This window comes from Trematomus bernacchii, unplaced genomic scaffold, assembly GCF_902827165.1.
Source record: "Trematomus bernacchii unplaced genomic scaffold, fTreBer1.1, whole genome shotgun sequence".
Lineage (NCBI taxonomy): Eukaryota > Metazoa > Chordata > Actinopteri > Perciformes > Nototheniidae > Trematomus > Trematomus bernacchii.
Window position 1 is genome coordinate 5,579,666 of NW_022987313.1, and position 13,880 is coordinate 5,593,545.

Genomic DNA, 13,880 nt, shown 5'->3' on the forward strand with positions numbered 1-13,880 from the left:
TTGGAACATCTTTTGTAAGTTCGTTATTTTTTATTATGTCTTTTATTGTAGCAGATGGGGAACTGAAATGTACCCTTTTGAGGATAATAAACAAACTTGAACTTGTGTGCTAGAGGACAGACTAAGCAGGATTTCCTCTGATCTGTTTCGCTGCAACAGCCAACCACCATGTTGTACCCTTCAACATGCACGTAGAGAGGACATTATATAATCCTCTACAGTCTGTGGGGGATTCTCCATCTAAATACACACATGCAAACGTGCACACATACACTGATACACACACACTAAAAATACTCTACTTAGCCCCCATGCCTGGATGTAGACTTCTTCCTACACAATTGCAGACATGCAGTGGTAAGAATTCAGCTTATTGTAGGTTTTGTTATTAAAAGCTGCCTACAGACTGGCCTTTTCAGCTTTTCACCACGTCACTTAGCTCCATGCCCCTTAACCAATCATCTGTTGGCCACAGCTGGAGCATGCTCAGGGAGGCTGTCGTAGACAATGCTGTCATTTGGCACACATCCTCCTATCCTCTCTACTCTACTCTTTTTAATAATCTTAGTGGCTTTGCGGAAATTTTCAATCTTACATTCACGTCATGTTTTGCTATTTTTTCACATTACATGTCACTTGTTTTTTTAGACCCTAACTCTGAATTCATAAATTGTAGAAAACAGCCACCTTTCCTTTTATAGGTGCGACATGTTTTATAGACTCAACAATTAACATTTTATAAGTAAAAAAAAAAGGGCGAATTACTCAATTATGTATGATAATATAATAACCTTTAGCAGGCAGCCTAACTGTTTCAGACATGGCACATCAGTGTAAAGGAAACATGCACAAAGTTGTTGTTTCATTGAATTTCACTCCACATTCCAGCTAGACAAATACAGAGACCTCACTAATCTGGTGCCGAGTAATCTCATAATCTGGACCCGACACATTGCCTCATTAAACCCCACCTTTCAATTAACGAGAGAGAGAGATTTTGCCTCGTAAACAGATTGTGGGCCTGTCTCTCAAAATGCTGTCTGCTTCTCTCTGACACGCACAACCAGAAAGACATGCATATACAGCACATTAGACACACAGCAGAACACTTCATATTACTATGTTTATTGATTTAAAATAGTCAAAGTCTTTGTGAAAACAAGTCCATTTATTTTAACCTCACAATAAATGTAAGAATTATTTTACACCGTACAGAAGAAAAGGAAGAAGTTGGATAGATTTAAAGACAAACTTGTTCCTCTGGTGTCTCCACCACAGGCTAAATATGTACATTTGACCTGAGGGTGGTGCCAGAGAAAAGGTCATGGTGTTCATTTAAGTACTGGTCCGACTTTGATCAATCTATGCTTTGCTTTGTGAGCATGCTAACAACTATGTGGATTAAGAGCTATTGCAGTTAACATGCTGACATATAGCATGAAACATTAAGCATGCTAGCTTGTTAGCATCCATTACTGTAGCCTGTAAACATATTCCGATGCATTGTTTAGTATGCTAACATGGTGGGTTAATTACTGTAGGTTAGATTGATCTACACTGCCAATTTAAGATGGGATAGCATCCTGCCCCGTTTATGCAATATATGGCTGCTGCCAAAGTATGATAAACATGAGCAAGTTTTAAAATTGCACACAGGTTCAGCTGTAACACATCTTAGGACATTGCTTTAGGCTTAGTACTCTGTTGTGGTATTCGTCATTATTCAAGACTATTTTGACACCAAACAATTTAGCAATACAAAAAATAAAGGGAGTAGGCATTCCTCTGTCCACATGAGCAATATATAACTCCTCTGGGCAAACCTTATGTAATTTCTGGATATATGTCTACATCTCACCACACCCATTAGGAGCATCTGTCTCTGACCATGTTGGTGCAGGATGTTACGTTGTCCCTTTAAAACTCCCTCTTTTCTCTGAACCTCTTACATCACTATCCAAAGAAAGGCCAACAGGGTTTTCCAAGTCATCGTATATCTTCTTCTTTACCCAATGCCACATTTGACCCTGCATTATGCAATTAAACCTCCTCCTTCAAGTTATCCCCACAAGTGGCCCATCATTCTCTACACCTATAACAACTATGATTTGACCATCTTCTAAGAAATGTAAAGAATCTTTCAAATAATAATTTTCTTTTAGATTTTTTCCCTGTGTCTAAAGCCCTTACAACAATTTTAATTGTATTAATATAAAATATAACAATAAATACTTGTATTTGCCCCATAAGAAATCAATCTCCTGAAATCTCACTCCGCTCCACATTTTAGAAAATGAAGATAAAGATGTTGAAATACTTTCAATTATAACATTGAATAATTAAAATTGATATGGGTTAGTTTAATTTGTTTTGACCTGGCTTTAGTTGTTTCCTCAGTTTCTTATTAAATCATCTTCCGCAACCGTCATATGTTTTATAAACTTGAACCATATAACATGGGATGAAGCGCAATAGAGCCAGATGGGCTGCCAAACCTTTTTACTCTTATGAATGAATGTTTGGGTCATGGTGATATATCTGTTTATGTTTTCTGAAAGGTCAGGGGAATTAAAGGCCGTTATTTAACCCTTTGCTTTTGTGTTCATGTAAGCAGGCTGAGGTTTAGCAGATATAGGACAAGTGGAGAGCTCAGTGTGTCCATTTCAACAGCACAACTGAATTAATATTGTTTTTATAGTAGGTTCTTTATTCTCTTCCTATCCATTTTTATTGTAATACTTGTTGTTCCATCTGTAACTAGATGTAAGTATATCTATTATGATATATTGAAAGGGTAAATGCAGCTTATTCTACTGCTTTACTACAAGTTAGTATACAAAATATAGCCTATAAGCTTATAAAATTATGAATGTAACTGCATGCTTACCAATATATTTTGGCATACTTTGAACATCAAACTATAAATAAGCTTTCTGTTCATGTCATGACACAAACCTCATTACTACCAATCAGAACAACGAAATTGCTTCTCATCTGTTGCAGAAACTCATTTTTTAAAATTATTTCTAAGGGGGAGGCCACTTCTTCTTTCCGAAAGGCCTTTTGTCATGTTGCGTTTCTCAAGCAACAGTTCCATACTCAGCTGAAATTGAAATCGTAATGACCCAGCATCCCATTATCTGTGACCGTGAGGATGAATAGATATTGGTCAAATTGTCCCTCTGACAAAATGCTTCCATCTCTCCTCTCTTTACTAGGAAACGAAGGCAGGAGCGAGAACAAATCCAACACATGTATTGTTATTATGTGTCTTTTGTTGAAGTAGGACCTCCATTCAGGCTGTGCAAGTCTGTTGACCAATAGAGGTGGCAGTGGTGTATCTCAAAGCTTTCACAGAAGGCATGTGTGTGTTTGAGTGCATTGTCAAACTTCGTGTTAGCAAGGTGCTTGCCAATCACTCTGAATCATCACACTTTAACTTGGAATTGGCCTATTATTGATGACCTATGACCCGTGTGTTGCTCTTCCTGCTAGGTGTTGGACAAATTCGTTTCTCGTCTGGTCCAGAACCGGGTGATGCCACACAAGGATCTGCGGTCTCTCAGCAAATACCAGATCATTCTCGCCAGGGATCAGTTCCGCAAGAACCCACCGCCAAACATCAAGGCACAGACTTTCCTCTACAAATGTTTGGGTGCTATAGTCTCAAATCCAGTGTGCTTTATAGTACAATATAGTCAAATCCAGTGTGCTTTAGAGTACAATTTCTCATGATACACAGCCTTTCAGAATTGAGTTCTGCTTTTAAGCTGTAGGGAGCCCCAAAACTATAACATTTCAGTAAGAGTTATACAAATAATTAAATATAAACCATTGATAACTACAGTAGGGGAGAGAAACTATTTTTTTCTTTTATCTATTAACTCGTTGGTGGTAAAGGAGAGTGCAAAGAATTTATATTTCTTCTTGCATTCTTTTAACATTTAAGTCATATAACTAACAATCTTATTTATTGACATTTTCAGGTATTACTTGTTATTATTTGTATTAAAACTTACTTTTCTAAAAACCTTTATATTTTGTAAGTCTTCATAAAGATTGGCCCAAGGCTGTAGAAAAGAATCAATAACACAGTGAGGTTAAGACACTTCATAAATAAAACCCATCTTAATTATTGGATTTTTGATGCATTTAATATCTAGAACAATATATTAATTTAAGAACTGTTTTATAATGATCTTAGAATGTTTACAATATTTTTTAATATTTTGTTAGTTTAATCTTTATGTTTATTTTTTATAAAACCTTTTTAAAATCTGATTATTGTCGACTTGTGTGCTCTCTACAGGGTCCGCAGCAGGGAATGCTGGAGGGCGACTTTGCCCTCTGCATCAGCCTGTACCATGGCTACGAGCTGCTGATGCAGATGGGGCTCAGATCACTCTTCTTTTACATTCAGGGAATCATGGACGGAACCAGAGGTTAGTGCATTTATTTGTATTCTTATAATTGTTTATTTTTTTATTTTATATTACACAAATCCATGTCTTTCAATTTGCTTTAAACTGTATTTTCATTACTTTAAATTGTGTTGTCTTACTTTTTAAATTGATTGTTCTAACTTGTATTGTGTCACTGTAACTTCTCTGCACATCACATAGAAACCTACCTCTGCTTGTGAATCGTGATTTGTAAATGAAAAGGCCTTGAAGAACCTTTTGTTCCCTTTATTTACAGACACACTAAGCTTTCTGACCCCAGATTGATCAATGCCCTGTTGGTGTATGTACACTCCATAATGTGTAATGTCTGTGTATGATGTTCGATATGAGCACTGTCCATTCTTTGTCTGGCTTAGAGATGTCCAGGGCCAGAAATGAGCTGCAGAGGACTCCCACCTTCGTTGACCTCTACCATGAGATGGAAGCAATGTTTGTGAAGCCATCTGCTGGTATATGAGAACTCATTTATACCATATCAGACACATTTATGAACTTTTTAGGAAATGTATTTAAAGAAATACAATGGGGATGCTTTGAAGCTTTTGAAGTTGGGGGAAATAAAGTCCTTATTTAGTGTTCTACCTAAATTAGATGGAGGTCGACACGGCCCCAGTTTGGAAACAGACAGCTGTTATGGCTTGAAAGCAAACCTATTGACTGCTCTGGACAGGGTCATCATGCAAACATGTTTTAGCTATCTAAAACAAATCAATATCAGGTTAAGTGTGTGCTGAATTTAGACCGTTTCCATCCCTTTATCTCTTATTCAGACAGCCTTTTATGATGGGGAACTGAAGCCATTATCTATGTTTCTTTTGTAAGCCACCAGACTCCATTTCTTTCCGCATAACACATGGGTTGCGTGTATACTGCTGCCTCAATCGGTTAGTTTGTTCGGTTATTGTGTGACTTTGGTGAATCCAAATTCGTCAAAGTCCAATAATATAAAACAATTTAGCTACTAGCAACTTCTGTGTTCTGCCATCGCAAATTAATGTTTTTCTTTCTTACGGAGTCAGGTGGTTTTGAAGAAATATCGATAACCTCTTCAGTTCACTGTTGGAAAGGTTCTCTGACAGCAAGGTTAGGTGGTGAACATATTATAAATATAGCGTTCACTAAAACTGATATAGATATTTTCAATTTGGCTAAAACTCTTTTTGCTGATCGCTCCAGTCCCAGCTGGCCCCTTCTGTATTTTTCTCCAAACTGGGGTCGTACTGACCGCCAGCTACTGTAGATATTACATTGACTTGGATACATACCTTTTAAAAAAACCCTACTTGAAAATATCCATCCATCCCTTAATGATAAAGCTAGGGATCTATTTGACTAACATCCTCTCTGATTAATATTTCCAGGTCCAGGTGAGCCGTTCATTTACAGTCACCCAAAACTGAAGAAACTGGATGAGGTGGTTCTGCAGCATTTCAAACAGGCTGAGAGTTTGGCAGAAAGTAAAGGTGATTTCCTTGTTATATCATTGCTATGCTGTAACTCATACATGCAGTGCTGGATTTGGGTTACGCAAAATTGTATCATGTTTCATAATGGGATGTTTACAAAAATGAATATTGCCACAGTGTCCAAACAGGAGAGCTTTGTTACAGCATAATTCAACCTATTAGAGCTAATAACTTCAACATAGACTTTGGAGCTAAGGGAAACTAATTTTGATGAGGCTATGTATGTTTATACTTAGCATAGTACATTTGAGAAGATCACAGAACAAAGCATCCCAGCATCTGAATCAAACATATCTAATAAAAAAAAAATGGTTTCATGGCTACTGTCATTTTAAGCGTCCTGTTTTCCTCTGTCTTATTAATGTCCAGGGCCTCAGGAATTAAGCACGCGTGTGATGATCTTTTCCTCGTTCCGTGAGAGTGTACAGGAAATCGCCGACATGTTGAACCACCATGCTCCGCTGATACGGGTCATGACATTTATGGGCCAAGCCTCGGCAGGGAAGGGAGTCAAAGGCTTCACCCAGAAGGAACAACTGGAGGTACAGTGAATAAAACATAATATGTTGTTAAAAGTCTCAAGAAATACGTATAAAAACCTTCAAGTTAACATTTGGCTGGAAAAAAGATCCACTGCAGCGTAATCAGTTTCTCTAGTTTGACTATTTATAGGTATGTTTTTGAATAAAATGAATTTTTTTTAATGTTATTCTATAACATACTTACGACATTTCTCTGTGTTTGAATTCAACAGACACTGGAATGGCTGCCATACATGTAGTGATTGAGATTTAAGAACAATTTGGAGTGGTCTCTTAATTCTTTCCAGAGCACTATATCTATATTTTCCAATGAATACTGCTGCTTTGACATCACTGCTCGTTGCCCAGCACTACAGTCTCTCTGCAGACAGTCTGTGCCATTTCCCCTCTATAGATCCAAGAATAGTGCTTTGATGGAAAGGTCCATGTTCTGTAAACAGTACTGAAAATAGACCAGATCGTCAATATGTTATGAAAGAGTCATTTTATTTGGAACGTGTATACAGCAACCTCAATTTTAATAACTAGCACACATAAACTTTAACTCAATATGCTGATGGGTATATAGGCACATGAGTGAAGTAGGATAACCTAGGATGGAAAGAATAAAATACTTTAAAGGGGACCTATCATGCAAAATGCACTTTGTGATGTCTTTTATACATAAATAGGTGTCCCCTGTGTGTCGGGGAACTCGCGCAGCGTCAGAAAATAAAACCCTCTCTCTTTTCCTCCGTACCCAAATCTTTTAAAAACGGGTGTACAACGAGCGGATATAGATTTCCTGACGATATGACGTCAAATCGGCAGCGGACCCACAGAAAGTTGCCATCAGAAACGATGCCTGACGTGTTTTGGACGTAATCTCGTCTTTGTTTACATTAGCAAGCCTCGCTAACACTCATGTGTTTAAAAAAAACAGGAAATAAAAAAAGGAACTCACCTTGTGATAAACCCGCAAGAGAAAAAGCATTTGAGCTCCATACTGTTTCAGAAATAATCTTTGATGTGGTTTAGAACAGGATGGCGTTTTATCACAGCAGAATTTAACTTTATCTCCGGTAGAATTCTGATCAGGCATTAGCTCCGCCTCCTCTTTTTATTTTTTTCAAGCTAAGGACCCAAAATCCGCGTTTCTCTAACAGGGCTGCAAAAGAGGGGTATGAGCAGTATGAGGCATGGCTACAACGGGTGAACTGTTTGGTATTTTAAGCAAAAAACTTCACAGACATGTTTTGTATAGGTATGGCCCTACAATATATTTTTCCAATATAGCATAATAGGTCCACTTTAAATCTTTGGTCACTTGTGTTGCAGGTAATGTCCAGGTTCCGTCAAGGAGGCTTCAACACGCTGGTGTCGACCTGTGTGGGGGAAGAGGGGCTGGATATCGGAGAGGTGGACCTCATTGTCTGCTTCGATGCACAGAAGAATCCCATCCGTCTGGTGCAGAGAATGGGACGTACGGGACGCAAGAGGCAGGGAAGAATTGTGGTCATCCTGGCTGAGGGACGCGAGGACAGGGTGAGTGTTTCAAAAGCAGGACAAAATGAGCTGTGGAGTCTTGAACCAACAGTTTGATGTTCTACCAAATGCACATAACACAGATCCACAAAACCACTAATGCTACATGTTTAACTTTTATTTCCCTCAGACCTACAACCAGAGCATGAGCAACAAGCGCAGTGTGGACAAGTCCATTATCGGCAACAGGAGTGGGTTCCACATGTACCCTAACAGTCCCCGCATGCTGCCTGAGGGGGTGAACCCCATCCTGCATAAGATGCACATCACCTGCGGCCAGTTTGACCATCAGGAGAGTAACAGGCGGTCCATTAGGGGTCGACGGTCCAACTCTGAGGGGCGGGTCTCACTCATCCACCCTCAAAATCTGAGTGAGTAATACGCCGGGGCATTTTTTGGTTAAACAAAAACTGTTTTTCCTTGATTAGGGAAACTTCACATGTGTTTCTGAGTGTGTGCTTGTCTAATATGGTAGTTCGACAGGGCAGCTCGACGTCTGACGGGTTTCTTAGCAGTACTGAATATTCCCTCTGGGCGGCCACAATGAAGCTGGGGGAAGATGAAGCTCATCCTACTCTAAAACCGTCCCGTTTCTTGTCCATACCCGGCGATCTACCACCTCAGGTTTATTTCCTTTCTTCACTTAGATTGTTTCTTTTTTCCTTTGGGTGTCTGATACAATAGAATATATTTTACCTAAAGAGGCTTGTATAGCCATCCATGCCCTGAAACCTTTGTACAGAATATGTAGAGACCCTAGAAAAAATACATTAACTATGAACTATTTCACTAATACCTTAATTTTGTCATTTTATGTCCCAAAGGATGAAGTTTCCAAAAGCAGGCCGGCGTCCAGGGAGCTTTCTTTGTGGGAATGGAGACACTGGCAGCATAAAGCGCTTCCTACCCATGTTGTTGATCATTCCCTCCGCTGCAACCACTTTATTAAGGTGATGGAGCTAGTAGACGGCATGAGAGAGGAGAAAGAGGTAAGAACAGGAACATACAAGTTAAAATGATCATAATATTGCTGTGTATTTATTATTTGAGACTGAAAAGAATGTTAAAAGGCAAACATTTTTGCTACATTTCTTAAAGGACAGACAGTTATCTGTGTTAATGAAAGGGAGCCCAAATCTCCTCACCATGAAGGAGTTTCATGAGAGTAAACGATTGTAGTTTGTGTCAATGCATTCATCGTCCTGAGCTGGAAGGCAAATACCTCACATTACAAACGGGCTCCATGGTCTAATTGTTGTTTAAGTAACAAAAAAAGAGAGAAAGCTCATTCATATTCAACCACGTGTTTCCAAGCTGTTTGTCCTCTTTCTCTCAATTTTTAGTTTTATTCGAAAAACAAATCAAATAATATCTGGCTTTTTGAAAAATCACCAGGAAAAGTAATGTGATTATATACTTATTTATCTCATCGGATTTTGCTGTCTGCTGACCTGACAGCAGCTTGCTCTATGGTCTGCCCGTTGAAGCAATCTTGCTTTGCTTAGTTATATCAGCACGGTCATGAGATCTACTAGAAGTAGTCACACAACCATTGTCTAAATTTACAGAGCATCAATGGAAAATATATTTTACAGACGTTAGTGTTGCTGGTTTTTTTAAGTAAAATCAGTCAGGTAATTAACCACCATTGCATTTTTTTCGTCTCGTTTACATTTGGCCAATCCCTTCTCATTATCATTTCCAAACATCAGTTATAAGAATGTTCCAGGCCTTCCTATCTCACCATCTGCTACTTCACCAGATTGTGCCATCGATAACCACCCCCCCCCCCCCCCTGAATTTGTCCAAATCCTTGAAATCAGGTCAGAGATTATCTTAAAACAAACTATTGGCTGAACTTACTAGTGGATTCTTATTAGCTATTTTTTTCTTCCTACGTGGGTTCTCACCATACTTGGGAAGGAGAGAATTAGCCCACCTGTAAAAACAAAACTGGATTACAGGCTAGATGGCAGCTAATTTCTCACATGCCTTCATGGATGAATTCAGGTCATTGTAACACCCAAGACAAACTATAAAGATTTGATCAAAAAACAACAACAACAAGATTAATTAGTCACAGAAAGTACTATCACGCTGTACAACACAGAGTTCTTAAACCTGACCCCTAAGCAGGTGCCAGAGGGATTCTGTGCATGTCACACTGTAGTTATTTATACTGTTCAATAGGTAGGTCTAATGACTTTGTATTTGCTTTTTGGCTATATGTGCTCCATAAATCATGCCTCTTATTCTATAGTTTTTTTCCTTATGGCATTCAATGTAATAACTAACAGAGTTGCATGCTAGCATCATGACTAATCTTTGCAACCCCGTGTAAATATTCATATATAATTCATATTAAGCCAAAATCTTCTAAACAATTCTCTATCAAAGTCAATTAAAACAATATTAATGTCTGAGGTCCAAATGTGACTGAAAACAAAAAAATATATTTAATACCTTTTATAGTTAATTCAACGTTACCAGAACAAGGCTTATTTCTTTTTTGCTTTTTTTTTATTAAACAAGATTGAAATATGTCCTCTGTGTGTCGGACAGAGGCTGTGCTCTATTTTTCTGTATTTTTAGGTGATGCTTTTTCTCTGGTCATAAGTATTATAAAGGCTTCATACAGTAGCAGGCACACTCTTTGTGCAGAAAGTGATGTTCCTGTGAACACACAAGCAGCCTCTCCTGCAGCGATGGTTCACACTCATCTTGACTCTGGGTGGAAAATCGGTAAACAGCTCTTACTTGCTCGGCCTGAAGAGGCCTTCTGAACTTTCGCTACCAGAAACATCAAAGGAAGAACAAAAAAATAAAGCACCTAAAAGAACATTTCAACTTCATTTCTTTTTAGAATATGTGTCCCTCACACATCTTCCTCCCTTAATAACCTTGCTTTTCAGAAGCCATTCATTATATTTGAGGACATGCTGTGTTTTTCTTTCTGCTGCCTCTGTACGATGAGGAGACACGAGGCAGGCCTCTACTCTGATTATGTAACGTTTCTCTGAACTGTTGCATAAAGCCAGGAAGTTGAAAGTAGGTCGGGCAGTGATGACCTACATTTATAGCGCACTGCGCTGAGGAGGAATAGTCATGTTACAAAAATGTAACATGAGAATTATTATACAATACAAAATTAAGCAGTCTCAAATTGATATACAAAAATATTTCTGATTCTAAGTTATGTATAAACAAATGATCTACTTAATTACACATCCGGAGAAAGAAATGGTTTGAATTATTAGCAACGCAATCAGCATTTGTCGAATAGTTTTATTTTGAATGTCCTTCAGTTGTTTAAAGTGCCACACACTTCAATACTTGAAGTACATGAGTGCTTTATACAAAGTTTATTTCACCATTTTACATTGATTAACAAATGTGCTTTGGGTTTGTTTATTTTTGGGTCAAAAAATGGTTGCCAATTGTTGTAGTTTATACATTTTCAGGCTCAACATGGTTGCTCGTCTGGTATCACCGGCCGACATCAAAAGCAGCTTGCCCTCTTCTTCCTTCTTCCGTCCTTCAGACAACTTTTTGTATCTTTAATTGATTCAGATGGTTCTGGAGTTGTGATATGATCAGCCAGTTTATAACTACTGCTGCCAAAAAGTCTCTTACCAAAAACATTTGCATAGATCGTCATTTGATTTAGAACGGCTTGTGTTGTCGGTCAATCCACATTTTCTTATCTAAGGACAAAGAAGCTCCGGGAACTCTTCATCCTGCGCTGTAGCAAGTTTCGGACAAAGTCGTGCAGACTGATTAATACGGATGATGCATTCTTTGTGTGCGTTCATGAGCCTCACATTTGCATGATCATTGTAGTGAAATTAGATAATCAACAGAGAGGAGTTTCCACTTTGCTGCTTCCTTCATCTTTCAGTCTGCTAAAAACAGGAACCCTCTGATCCTCCTGACCCTGCATCACTCCCCTCTCTCTCCATCAGGTTTATTTCGGTCTGCGACATCTCTCCATCTAGAGACTTAATCTGATCATTAATAAATTGTGTGTCTAGGGTTAAGGTCAATCCTGTGTGAATTCACTCCTAGTCATTCATTTTTTCACAAAGAGTGTCAAGAAAGGGTATCTAAAACTCACAAGAATAAGATATTAAAATTCATCTTCAATGGAGGAACATAATAATATATACTGCCACTAAATCCTTGAATACCTAAAATCCTGTGTTCCATTTTTCATGAGGATTGTGATGTTTAAAGGACTCACTGTGGCCTCTGTCTTTGTGCAAAGTGTGTCTGAGAGATTCAGGAGACTTAAGGATTTGTATAAATTGGATTACCATTTAAAAAAAAAAAAAAAAAAAAAAAAAAAAAAAAAAAAATTTGTTTCTCAGATTTAGGGTAATACTTTCGCAATATTTTACATTATAGCTGCTGTATCAATGATGGCATGTATTGTAAAGATAAAAGGAATGATTCAAACATCTTGTAAAAACACACTTCCATTCATTGGATATAGCAAGTGGTGGAAAGCTTTTAGTCATCCCAGCCTCACCTCTCCTCGCTGGGTGTGATGATCTGTGGTCTGATTGACTGCAGGGTGCGGGGACAGTTTAATTACCAGAAAGTTAAGTTGTTCATTAAGAGCAATTTGCCTGAGTGACATCTTGGCTGTCACTCAGAGGAAAAAGCAGAGGTGTAAATAATACAGATTAATAATGGCTGAATTTCCTTTCTCTGCTTTCCAGGAACCTGTGCGTACTCATTAGTGTTATGAGTAACTTCTCCTAAGAAGACAAGGTCTGCTGTGAAAAAATTCTCAAAACTATTATGTGTAGGAGGCCTGTAGCTGAATATATTAAAAAAATATGTATCTTTAAAAAAACGACATTCTACATCTGGCATCTGCCGCCATATCTCTGCATTCATCAGACTCAGTCATTTGTAGCAAATTCAAGTAAAACAAAAGCCTTTCCAATTATCCCTTTTCCAACTTGGAAGTATATTTGTTTGATCAGATTTGGTTTTAACATATGAATCGATGCCACTAACGACATCAACACATCCCTGTCAGCTCCTGTTGATTTGATTTAATCCGAGAAACACCATTTGATATTTTTAGTTTTTTTTTAGTGTAGGACTGATGACGTATTTTCCATGGAAAGCTTCGCCTGGTTGAAGCATTTCGCCCTCATTATAAAGTGCCAAGTGTTGAAATGTTAATTATAGCTTTCGCACTCGGGCTGCGGGGTGCGGCGCCTGCGAGGTGCCCGGTGTTTGTGCCAGAGTTGTGTGTCTAATAAGAGAAATACGGGAGGTAGTTGAAAGTGTGAAGGAAGGAATAATTGTTCAGGTGCTCATTATTCTTTTATTTACTTTTCCGAATAAACATTGCAATGATGTTTGTGATTGATATAAAGCCAACATATAATTTAACAGCCTGTATAATAGCTTACTGCCACTGTGTGTCTTCTTGTGGGAATGAAAAAGTGGGTTGGGAAACAAAGAAAAAACACTGACGCACTGCATTCATGCTTTTTACATCTTAAAGTAGAAACCTGTTTGTCAAGAGTCTAAATCATTCATGTCAGTAAGTTCATGCCACATAGAGACATCAACAACACTGGTTCTGTTATTCAACATAAAGACATCTTAATTCATCAGTTTGGTCTAAAATGAAATATAAAAAAATATATATCTCAAGAACTATGAATTGCTTTGAACATTTAGGTATTGGTGCTCCCTAGTTTTTACAGACTGCTGAGTATATACAGTTAAATAATCAAGAGAGGATAAAAATAGGGCGTGACTAACTTTCAACCAGTCAGCAACAGACAGGAATGGTTTGAAGATATGTTGGAGTAACACATGGTTTAAAAAGATCATGTAAACCAAAATAAAACAACGGTTTC

At 38.1% G+C, this 13,880-nt stretch overlaps 1 protein-coding gene across 2 annotated transcripts in view; it reads left to right on the top strand.

Moving 5' to 3' along the window:
- Positions 1-13,880, top strand: part of fancm (FA complementation group M) — a 39,728-nt gene that overhangs the window by 15,943 nt on the left and 9,905 nt on the right. The window contains exons 1-10 of one of the 2 annotated variants that reach the window (XM_034127455.1): positions 3,350-3,404; positions 3,496-3,627; positions 4,310-4,442; positions 4,820-4,912; positions 5,825-5,926; positions 6,299-6,471; positions 7,789-7,995; positions 8,126-8,366; positions 8,471-8,619; positions 8,820-8,984. In XM_034127455.1, coding sequence (XP_033983346.1) covers positions 3,363-3,404; positions 3,496-3,627; positions 4,310-4,442; positions 4,820-4,912; positions 5,825-5,926; positions 6,299-6,471; positions 7,789-7,995; positions 8,126-8,366; positions 8,471-8,619; positions 8,820-8,984 — 1,437 coding nt within the window. In that variant the 5' untranslated portion in view covers positions 3,350-3,362. Of the gene's footprint in view, positions 1-3,349; positions 3,405-3,495; positions 3,628-4,309; positions 4,443-4,819; positions 4,913-5,824; positions 5,927-6,298; positions 6,472-7,788; positions 7,996-8,125; positions 8,367-8,470; positions 8,620-8,819; positions 8,985-13,880 lie in introns of those variants that run through there. The other variant, XM_034126744.1, reaches the window with a different exon arrangement.